Genomic DNA, 12,174 nt, shown 5'->3' on the forward strand with positions numbered 1-12,174 from the left:
TAATCAACCAGTGAGCGACTAGGCCAAATATCTATTCTTTCCATAATTCATAAACAAAATTTACCCATGTAACAAAATATATATTCCCAACAGCAGCAGTACTAATGCCAAAAAAAATTGCCATCTCAAAATCAGGTTTATTTCTTCTTAATTTATTTATTTACTCTTTATTACCTTATTCAAAAACATAATGTAAAATGTTAAATAAACCTATTAAAATACAATCACGGCTATTATTTACCTTCTATAATTAAATAAAACCAAAACAGTCATTTAAATGGTTTAATACAAAATTACTAACGTCAATATCACACTCGAGCTTACATCATCTATTTATTAAGTATAAAAACTATGACTTTTATTAAATTATTGTTCACGCATCAATATAAAAAAGTTCGCACTCATCACGGCACGGCATTCGCTATACACAATATATCGAACGCGTTTGATACACTAGTGACGCTTGACACTTGACAGTTGCATTGATCACTTGGCAGAAGACATGAACACACAGAGACAGTCTGGCAGCAGTGCTAGGCGGAACGAGAGCATAGCGCTACCGCCAGAGCCAGAACCAGAGTCCAGATATTGGAATTCGCCACGAATCCGCTATTTCCAGCCCCATCATGACCTCCATCTGTCCAATACACGAAAAATTAACAACATATCTGAATCAATCCTTACATTAAGAATAGACTAAGTAAAACGCTTATAAAACTGACTTAGGCTACGAAGGAAAAATAAAAGACGTTGGCGCGTTTGATTGTGATTTGTCATCTTTAGTACAATACATGCAATCGGCTGTTCCGTTGACAACTCACAATGAAACGAAGCACGACATCGCTTCGTCTTTTGTTTTACATTCTAATTTTAAATATTTCAGTCCCAAAATATACCTTTTCTTTATATATTTTGACAGCCATTTCTCAGTCTATCCTATTGTGAAGTAAATGATACAAATGAGTGGTGAAAATGCAAAAAAACCGCGATCAGCGGAAGCAAAAGAAATGAAAATAAACCTACGATGCGAGTGAATGATGGCGCAACGGAGGACGTTTGTTTGTCCCCCTAATATTCCGTACATACTACACTCTAGCGCCATCTGACTGTACGTGGACCACTGAAACATTAAATTGGTTTAGCAGTCTGTCTATGAGTTGCCAAAACCACCTAACTACTTTGGACCCCAATTCACGCTACTTGTATTAAAACGTGCATTTTCTATATTTACAATTAAAATGTGTTTTAGTATTATGGTATTATTTTATATATTTATGTTTATATAATAATAAATTTATCATACTGTTCTGGTAAAATATACTATAGTAAAAACTTACAACAGTAAATACATGCTTTCTTGTTAGTCACACTTTTAAAAACTATGCATTCATCACGTGTATCTTGGGTTAATCGGTGCTACCCAACGAAACTTGTAGGTATATGAATATAATTTAATATGTTTTTAATACTTTTTTTACTGTCAATAAAAGTTAAATAATTCTTCAATTTATTTTGAACTAAAGCCATACTAATTACTATCTACACGTACATTTAATTTGCATAACTACGTCCTTATACGCCAATATATGACATGATACAAGCTCAAAGTAACCCCAAGCATGCCGATAAATCTAGGAAGCAAAGCAAACTTAACTATCATGCAAAAGTGAGGTAAAAAAACGTACACAGAACGCGTGACATGACATCTGGTAAAAATTCCCCGCTAATTAATCTCACTGGTATTCATTTCCCCTACAACTAATTGAGTCTTTTATTTTTATGTACATATCAGGAACATCCACTTATTTCCTGAACCAGAAGAACGATCTGGGAGCGGATGATTTTACACCTAAAAGACAAACACAAAACACAAATTGTAACGACCACAATGTGTCATCGTGATAGCACTGTGCACTTATAACAAATATAACAATAATATACAAGTTTGTAAGTGAATTTGAGCTGTGCTTTGTGCACAAAGCATTTGTGCTTTTAATACAATATAACTTTACGTCTAAATTCTCTCAGGTATGTTCGTAGGCGCCCAGAAGCCAATTTATCCGTTTCGATGGACCAACCATCAACCACTGCTTAAGCGAAAGCGACATAATTTAATAATTTAACCGACTTCAAAGGTACCATTTCGCCAGAAATATTTACATGTATACGTCGTATTTTTAATATATATAACGGGTATACATGCCAAATGGTCCTATACCCAAGTCCGGATGTACTTGTAGGATTCTAGAGTATGAGAGTTTATAGGATAAAAAAAATTGCATCAATTAAACTAGATAGTGTAGTAAAAGTAACTGGATATAATAGCCTCAAAAGGGCTCCCCAATTTTTTTTAAGTTTGAAGTCGGCTGTAGCATTTTAAATATATGTTAGAGCTGTTATTAAGCGGTTAGTAGCAAATTCATAAAATTGTTATTAGCGACTTGTCGCGGGTTAAAAGTTGAAAATGGTTATGACAAAGAGAAACGCTGAAAAGAGAGGAACACATATTGACATAGACTAATCTAATAGTTGGAACACAAGGTATAAGACACAAGACAAAGCGGACTCATCCAAAATACAGTGGCGTTGGTCACGGTCCTAATTATTATCTGTGTCCTTTTGTGTGTCTTTGTTATATTTATATGGTAATTATTGAATTTTCAAAAATACTTCGTAATTTTAAATTCAACAAAGTCGATTTTAAGTTTAATGCTGCAGTAATGTATAACTTTTTTTAATGTAACAGGAGGCAAAAGGGCAGGAGGGTCAACTGACGTTAAGTGATAGCCGCCACCCATGGACACTCACAATATCAGAAGGCTCGCAAGTGCGCTGCCGGTCTCCTCAGAATTGCTATGCTCTTTTTTTAAAGGACCCTAAGTTATGACATACATTTTGAGATCTGATTTATTAGCCCGGGTTGTATATCTGATTACCACTCATATTTAACTTATATTCGGAAAACAAATTTGGTGTCCCATAGACAACGGCTCATAGCAATTACGACAATTAATTTGAAAATCCGGACATTACATCCCGTTTTATATCCGCTCGTATTAGCTACGAGTCGTAAAATTTTCAATCAAACGCATGTTTGATAGACTATAGAAAATTGCAAAAAAACTAGTTTTTATATAGAACCTAGTAGCTTTGTAAATATCTGTTGAAATTGTTTTTATATTAACTATATGTGGTGTGTGGCGGTTAAATGTTATTATGTGTATTAAGAAAATTGTCTTTCGTGTGTAAGGCACCTGGACGCCGGAACATACCTGCGTCGAAGAGTATATCTCCGACGTCTTCATCATCAGCGGGTGGAACTGTGAGTCTTGCGTTACCTCCGATAGTCCCTCGTGGGGCGCTGCTGCAGCCCAGCCACCAGTAACCTGTTGACCTGGGGAACGCTGGTTCGTCTTTGTCCACCTGGAACGACATTTGAATAAAAATAATTAAAGCATACTTTAATAAATACACGATACTTTAAAAAACATGAAAATAAACAAACAGTATCTATTTTTAATTTTATTATCTTGAGAACTCTTGCACAGTCAACAAAACACAGTTTTTCGGAAACGACCGTAGAGCAACTTTATTTATAAATATATTTATATTAGTGTAAAGCCCGTTTTAAGAACTCATCTGTCTCTTTTCATCATAACATAAACACAATTCGTCAGAAAGAAACGAAAGAGTACTACAGTTAAAAGCGAGAAATTAGTTTGAAAGAGAGATTTATTTGATTTATGAATAACAGGAATGTACTGTAAGTTATTTGTATTTTTTTTTCATTTATTAAACGAAACGGATATAACACTCAGTACACATTCAATTATTTAGAACTAAAGACTTTAGAAAAATACTTACGCTGAAAGTCCTATCATTGAACCGCCAGTACGTGCCACCCTTGAAGAAGTACGTGTATCCGTTAGTATACTGCAGTGCCGCGTCCACATTGTCCGGTATTCCCTCCCAATTGGACAAGGGCTTTGGATATGTCGATTTAACTGGTGGCCGTTGCGCTGGGTCGAATCTCCAGAACTTGGAGCCTTTGTAGAAGTAAATCTTGCCGTTACCAGACCAGACTAAAGCTGCATCTATGTTATCTGGAATACCTGTGAAGCCTGGAAGAAATTTAAATGGATAAAGTAAACGTTGGCAAGATTTTTTTGCTAGGTTTTATTGTTAGTTGTTGTCTATAGTAAAATTAAAATTATTTAGCTTTTTTTATTGACGAAATATTAGGTGACAAAGTGAAAATTTTGTCACCTAATAAGGACCTTTATGATAAGGAATAAGGACCTGCTTTTTTATTTTTTTTTATATGTATGTTTTTGTATAAGGTAATAAAGTGTGTATATATTATATACTATACATTTTGTACGTAATTACGACACTATACATAACAATGTAGCCTAGTTTGCTTATGATAATATTAAAAAAAAAAAAAACAAATAAACCTAAGTGTCCAATAACACTACTTACAGTCTGTAATTAACTACACAATTCTTGTCTTCTATTTGTTAAAACAATATATAAATAATCTTTTTGATAAAGTATTAAGGTTATTATTGTCGTTAGATTGTGTTTATACATAATATATATATTTGTTGATAAGTGGGGTTGACCACAAACTAAGGTATGATCCTTAATGTAAGAAAGAAGTCTTTTAAATTGTGTTGGTGATTTGTATGAATTAACAAAAAAACTTGCTTAAATTTTTATTTAATCCATAGATAAAAGCATGAAATCAGATTTAACTTACCTTCACTAATGTCCTTGGGATAATCACCGTCCACTTTCTGTCCGTTATACCTCCAGTACTTAGATCCCTTGAAGAAATAGGTTTTTCCGTTCTTGTATGTGAAGGCAGCATCGATGTTGCCAGGGAGACCAGGCCATGCCCGAGAGATGAGGCGAGGATATCCAGCTGCTACTCCGTTTTCTGTTAGCTTCCAATAGTGTTCGCCTAAACAATATTTAATGTTATAAAACGAACTTTTTTAGAACTAATAAGTCTCGGAAACAATGGAGATTAGGACGTGAGTATTGTTTTTGAACTAAGCGGGTAGAGAGAGAAAGAAATATTCCATAGCCTCACTGCGGAGTCTTTCTGTGTCTATTTTATTGTATCTAGTCACTGTCTCCCTGAAAGGCATGAGCTCGAGTTTCCACTGCGAATGTTGCCAAATTAAGGTCTCACTTCTTCATAATGTTGTTCTTCATAATTAGTTCTGTACCTGGTAGACATCGTCGAATTAAAGGTTTGTACAGAGTCTTAGCTTTACGAATGGCAATTCAATACGTTTCTGACATACGGTAGTCAAATTTAGGGCTAAGATTCGACCTTGAGGTCGTCTTAAATGAATCTTGTCTGTCTGTCTTAGGTCCACCCAAAGTGAAGGGATTACCCATCCATTCAGGTAAGATTCTTTCCCGAAGATATACAGGTGGAGAGTGTTAATTGAGATATAGAAAAAAATAGATTTGTGTACAATGGTATTAGAATACATGACTACTGGCATTTATAATTGATAGATAAGGCTCAATATCTATAGTTTAAAGTAAGTGTATATAAATAAATAAAACCTCCAGGATACAATTGATTCGAACATAGCAAATATAATCAATATTGATAAGTGTTAAGTGTAAAAAGTTACACTTGAAATAATTCTAGCTCACTAAATACCAATGCAAATATGTTTCAACACAACTTAACCCCATTTTCCTTATCTATTTGTCACCGTTCATGATAAAAATCTTCTATTATTTTCGTTTTGATTTTAAACGATAGACTTTTTATCTATTTATTTTAATTTTTCGTACATTATTTACTGTGTTTAATTGTTAAAATATAATTATGACAGGTACTACTTGAGATAAAAGTAAGCTAGAGTTTTTTTTTTAGAGGATTCGGGTTTTCCCTAAGGAAGTTAAGTTTCTATGTTTTGTTAACCAAATAAGTATAAATAAATTAGATTTTTATCCAAGTCCTATTAAATGACATCTTAGGCAAAATTTCTGGCGAAACAATATTTTATTACTTTAAGGAATATCTCCTCAAGGTACGTATTTACCTAAAGTAATCAATGAGATGTAGAAATGTTAACAGATTTCTGTTTGCCTAATAAAAAATTATATTATTACGATAACAATGTACCTACTTGAACTTTAAAGAAATTTAAATCCGTGGAATTGCAATCGAGTTGCTTACCTTTGAAGATAAATGTTGCACCGTCAGCGGAGTTGAAGATGGTGTCAAAGCTGGGGTCGGAACATAAAGCGGGATCTTCTGATGCCGGCTGTTGAGTTGTAGCGCGAGGAATTTTGGGGTTTTGGGAGAAACCACCTCCGATGTCGATTTGGGATTTGTGCCCGTACAAAGCCTGAAATTATTATATTAATTCCTGTAGTCTTCGTACGATATTTTTTTTTAATTATTATGTTCTAATATACTTGTAAATTTTTAATGTAAACTTTCATGCACGTTTAAGTAAACATGTAAATAACATACATAACAAATCAATAAATTTATACCTGAATACCCTGAATATCATCTTGGTCCAACTGGAAGGCGGGGTCATAGCCCCTATAGAAGGGTGCCATGAGAGCTGATCTTACATCGCTGTGGGAAAGACCCAGCGAGTGACCAAATTCGTGGGCGGCTACCTGTAGAGTTCGGAATAAATATGGTTTTAGTCCAGGGGGTCCAGTCAGCTAATTTGTTTATAATAACATAACACTATTCAGTTCAATTTTTTCTTAGTAATTGATACTATAACTAAGAAAAACAACTGACTAACAAAGCGCCATAGAAATGCCATAATTAGCAAAAGTGCCCTAAATCCTTCACAATAGCAAAATAGTTTTGCTATGACTGAAATTAAAAATGTATAGGCGTATTTTACATTAAGTATATGGTACACCTTTTACAAAAATATGAAAAATATCCCAAATGAAACTAAACAATTCAATAACCCTGATCAAAATTTGGTGAGGCGGTAAATAAAATCATTGAAAAATAGATATCGAATTAGGAAGAAAGATAATTCAAAAGAAAACATATATTGAATATCTTAATTATATTGTAAACTTTTTTTAAATTACTTTGGTGATACATTTATATTATTAATATTTAATCTTACTTGGAAAAGATTTGTTCCTCGTTTTGAATTGATAGACCACACTTCAGCATCGTCGAAATGAGCATCACCACCGTACACCTGTACAAAATTAATATATTTCAAATGAAAATTATTACTGTAGCGACACCTAGATTCTATGGCTACAAATCACTGCGACGTCTTGCCCTGAAACGTGAATAACTTCCGACCGCTAAGGATGTATATAACTAAGGATGTTTAAAGATACGACTAAAGGACTGGCTTCTGAGCATACCTTACGCTGTGTTAGAGATGCTTTTGAGACCTAGTATGTAGTTACACACTTTTTTCATTTACTCACTGACTCACTCACTCACACATTTGCACCCACACTCACTGATGCACTCAGGCGTGTTGATAACAGTTGAAAAGTTAATAAAATAAAATAAATGATGTAATTAAATTATATATAAATATATTTTAAGGAATACTTAAGTTTGTTATGGAAGAGCTGGGAACCCTGACACAGATATTTCTTATTTAAAAGAGTTCCCAAATCTTACACATTGTATAATGCATTTGTACTTAAAATTAATAAACATTTTTTTTTATTTTTTATTTATCACTTCTCAACTATAGGCAGAGCCCGCAAAAACAGCCCGTGCTGAGCTGTCAACACCCTTCCGGCCAATAGCGAGATGCCATAAAAAATAGCCACCGGGGCCTTCGGGACGGCCAGTCCTAGACTGGTCAAGGATATTCCCATTAGCTTGGAGGAACTGTTTACCAAACCTCAACCGCATTACTATGCATTCTCGTAAATATAAGGTATAATATACAGTAAAAAAAACTTGTGTGTGTACGTACACTTATGTACACGCGTTAAAAGTTATAATTCTTAGGCGTAACAAGATCAAAAGCTTTTTAAAAATTTTATCTTTCGCCTTATTCTATATTTGTAAAAAAACTACTATAACAATAGAAAAAAGGTATTTCATACATTGAAAGTTTTATTAGTTATTATTAGTTTATCTAGTTAAATAAAGTTTATTTAAATATTATATCACAAAAAATTATTTCTACATAATTAAAGAAATGGACAATTTTTATTTTAAATGTCGACTATGCTAAATTCTCGGTGACGGTATTCGGGTGTCGGCTTTTTGTGACGGTCTGTGCGCGCATAGTAAAAAATTACTCTCATCATTTTTCCCTAACGCACCAAAAGAAGTATAACTTCAATAATTTAAAGTAATGTAATGTGTAATAATTTAATGTGTAATCTTCAATTGGTTAGTAACAAATCGCAATTTAGGCTTTGACACTAGTCAAAGTATTTATAATTTTTTAATATTGTTGTTCATTTGTTTTGACTTGTAAGCCGCAGGAGAATCAAATTTATAGGTTTTAGACATATTACTGTGCTTAATTAAAATAATTTTAAATGGGTTCGGCGAGAATCAAATCCTGAGAAAATTGATTAGACGCCGGTTTATGATAAAAGATGACCAATCACAATTAAACGAGATAATTCGTTTTTATTACTAGATATATGTTTTCTCATGACCTATTTTGTGCGTTATAAACAAAACCATAAAAGCGGGACTAGAGAGTTGAATACTTTACATTATTTCCAAATAAAACATTAACTCTATTGACCGGCTAATGCACAAACCGTGCCAGAGCCATAAAGGAAAAAAAAAAAAATACTCTATCGACCAAAAACATATTAAGTATTTATGTAAATTACAATAACATGAAATTTCTCTTTTTGCTTTAGTAATCTGTTACTTCCGTTGATAAATGATATAAAATTGCATTATTGAACCCTTTACGCAGGCTGTTGTTTGCTACACGTTACCATAGCAATGTATATGCGATAAAATCACATAAAAAACTAGTTAAAATTTTTATTTACATATAAAGCTCTGTGAAACGTTCAATCACGAGGCGGCAGGGCAGGTTCATTCAAACAAATTCTCTGCTCTTTACCAGATTTTTTTTATTCGAAACAATACAGTGCTTTAAACCATAAAATGTTTCCCTAGAAAGTATAACTGTTTGTATAGTACTAGTAAAATAACATTTTTCTATTCTTAATTGCTAAATATACTTACAGGGAAATAGGCATGGGCAAGAGTACCACCAGGTCCGTCGAATGGATCACCATCTCCGTGCTCACCTTTCTCAAACCTGACGAAATGATAACGAATAGTTAGATAGGCATATCAAATTATTTTTGCACTATTTTTAGCAGATTGAGTATTTTATCATACCTTATGTGCCTTACACATACAAAACAATTCTTGTTTTCGCGAAAAGCTCACCACGATATAAGAATTTTCAAAATCGATTTAGTAGATCCAAAGATTACCCCCTAAAACGTCCCAAACTTTTCTCTTTATAATATTATTGCATTGTGATTAAATCAATTATTTAAATAGTTTTAAAGAAGTAAAGTTTGTATTAAGATAACGAAAGTAACCTTCAAGTTATAAATTAAACTAGAAGTGTTGGTTAACTAGTGAGTCAGTCTTAGTATGCGTCATTTAAGATATATAGTGGTGTACGGAAATATCGAGATAGCCTTAAAAGCTCCAACATATCATTTATAAAAAATGTAATTTTAAATTTTGCTTCATTAGTCACTTACTACTCCTTAAAAACCCGGAGGTAGTGTTACCAGTGTTTTGTAACCAGCACTGCCCTGCGATTCTGTAACTCACTTTTCGAACTCACACAGCAGTTTTCGCATCGGCGGTCGCTCTCAAATCAGTCGTGAAGCAGTCATTTTATGATTTGGCATTCTGAAACGGTGGGAGCTTGTAGTTTATTGTTTATCAGAATGCCAAATCATAAAATGACTGCTTCACGACTAATTTGAGAGCGACCGCCGATGCGAAAACCGCTGTGTGAGTTCAAAAAGTAAGTTACAGAATCGCAAGGCTGTACTTACAAAAATAATAAATTAAGGTCAACATTTAATGTGGGCTGTCATAAACAGCTAAACGACATTCAATGCCAGCCATTTGTGTTACGCCAGGCTGATCACCATTGTACCGAAACAATTTGTGTTCATATTGTATGACAAATACCACTGTACTGTAAATGTTCTACAAAAACTACATTTTTATATCGTTAACCATAATTTCATAATTAATATTAAGTATGATTAGTTCTTATTCATATGTAATATTCAAAATATCAAGGCAAAAGTTTTACATAATAAAAAATTATAGTCCAAATCTTGGTTGTTATATACATTGGAATGTAGGTAAATTATTAAGCTATTGCATAGATTTTATCGCAGGCTTTGAGCGCGGCGACCTAATCAAGAAATTCCGTAACGAAATAAACCTAACACACGATGACGTAATATAGGTGCGGCCAATACGCGTTAGAACGGGACAGAACGCATACTGCTTCTCACATCGGTTTAGCGTGATCGGATAGGCGTGTTAGTCTGAGTCTGGTAGAGTGAAAAAAATAATAATATTGCATAAGTTTATAAAAAATGCTATTCAATAGCTTTACCGCGGCAGTTCTCGAGTGCCACACTTTTTTTATTTATTAAAACTAAAAATTTTAATTTTGAGAACTTCATACAAATAAAAAAATAAATAAATTACCTTATTTCAATGTGTACTTGTCCTTTTCCTTTCTGAGTAAATGTTAGGTCGGTGTAGTCAGCCCAAACAGAAAAAGCTTTTGCTAGTTCCGCGTCCACTTCAGCGCGATTCAGCCTTGATGGGTACTTTGAGATCTTGTATGTTAGATTCTTCACACGCCATCTGGAGCCTGGAATTATTTAAAACATGATATTTTATAGAAAAATATAAATATTAATTTAAATACAGAAATGTCAGACAATAAATTAAACTAAAAATCTAGTAGAAAACTTTCATACAATACTTCTACCCAGGAAATTACAATCTACCGCAGACGAACCTTTGATGTTAGAAGTGAGTTTTTATAATTTCTTTTAAAAGTTCGTGCGCGAACCAATCAACAGCCTTTTTAAATTTCGTGCCGGGACCATTACTGTCACAGGCACACATGATATATAATGTTAAATTTGTAATTAAAGTTTTGGACTGAAGCAGGATTTAAATATCCTGTCAAAACGGGTTAGTAAAATGCATTTAATATATTCCATTGATCGACGGTAGAACACTATGATATGTTTTAAAAATTGTACATCTACAAACTTAAAATAATGGCGTTCAGAAACAAATAGAAGACATAATAGAATTAAATTGATGTCTCAGTGAGGTTGAGCCCCACGTGCTAGCTATATGAATTATGTCACTTAGAGGGCCTAACCCCCTTGGTGTATATCGGACTTACCTTGAAGTGCGTATCGCTTCGCTCGGCTTTCGCCAAAGCCCACTTTATCACGAACACCGCATCTTGGTAAAGACATCACGTTAATTGTCTCATCATCCAGTTCACCTATAAAATTAATTACTATAATAGTTATAATTGTATAATTCTTAACAGTTATAAAAAAATTAGTACCAATTGTATTAGACGCAATATTTATAACGTAATTAATACACGGATAAGATCCTTTATTTAAAGAATAAATTTATATTTGGAAATCATATTGAAATGGCTAAATACTTAAAGAGCGTAAAATATAAATGTAGTACTTTATCTCGTAACCGCTGATAGTTCATGGTACACATTTCTGTTTCTATAATTAATATTTTTTTTGAGTAAGCTCTTAACAATGATTATCTTCCCAACAAGTACAAAGGTCAAATGCAAGAAACGCATGATGCGTCGATACGTGAATAGCGACGGTGAAAGTTTTGATATAAGAATTCATTAGTAAAATTAATAACGTCATTTCCTCGGATTAGCCGAAGAAATATGTCATACATAGTATTTTAACTCAAGTAATCAAAGCACATCAAGATTTATTCAATTTGCTTTAAAACTTATTCACAGGAATACTGAGAAGCCAATATGCACGCTCCTCGTCAAACCACGTATGATTTGATTCAAGTTCAAAACACGTAATAGTATGGTATTTATTCTGCAAGGCGTGTAGGTATCTCTATATAATTGC

The 12,174-nt window shown here is 33.3% G+C and overlaps 1 protein-coding gene across 11 annotated transcripts in view; it reads right to left on the bottom strand.

Moving 5' to 3' along the window:
* Positions 1-268: 268 nt before the first annotated feature.
* The window catches only part of LOC125055885 (matrix metalloproteinase-14-like), a 31,307-nt gene continuing 19,401 nt past the window's right edge, over positions 269-12,174 (bottom strand). For 2 of the 11 annotated variants that reach the window (XM_047658559.1, XM_047658563.1), the window contains exons 4-15: positions 11,448-11,552; positions 10,730-10,898; positions 9,218-9,293; positions 7,143-7,220; positions 6,535-6,666; positions 6,212-6,383; positions 4,763-4,966; positions 3,865-4,121; positions 3,273-3,423; positions 1,686-1,849; positions 1,024-1,120; positions 593-637 (exon numbers count right to left, since the gene is read on the bottom strand). In XM_047658559.1, the coding sequence (XP_047514515.1) occupies positions 1,803-1,849; positions 3,273-3,423; positions 3,865-4,121; positions 4,763-4,966; positions 6,212-6,383; positions 6,535-6,666; positions 7,143-7,220; positions 9,218-9,293; positions 10,730-10,898; positions 11,448-11,552 (1,391 nt within the window). In that variant the 3' untranslated portion in view covers positions 593-637; positions 1,024-1,120; positions 1,686-1,802. Of the gene's footprint in view, positions 638-1,023; positions 1,121-1,685; positions 1,850-3,272; positions 3,424-3,864; positions 4,122-4,762; positions 4,967-6,211; positions 6,384-6,534; positions 6,667-7,142; positions 7,221-9,217; positions 9,294-10,729; positions 10,899-11,447; positions 11,553-12,174 lie in introns of all 11 variants that reach the window. The other 9 variants (XM_047658568.1, XM_047658565.1, XM_047658562.1 and 6 more) reach the window with 6 other exon arrangements.

Source organism: Pieris napi, chromosome 14 (genome assembly GCF_905475465.1).
Source record: "Pieris napi chromosome 14, ilPieNapi1.2, whole genome shotgun sequence".
Classification (NCBI taxonomy): Eukaryota; Metazoa; Arthropoda; class Insecta; order Lepidoptera; family Pieridae; genus Pieris; species Pieris napi.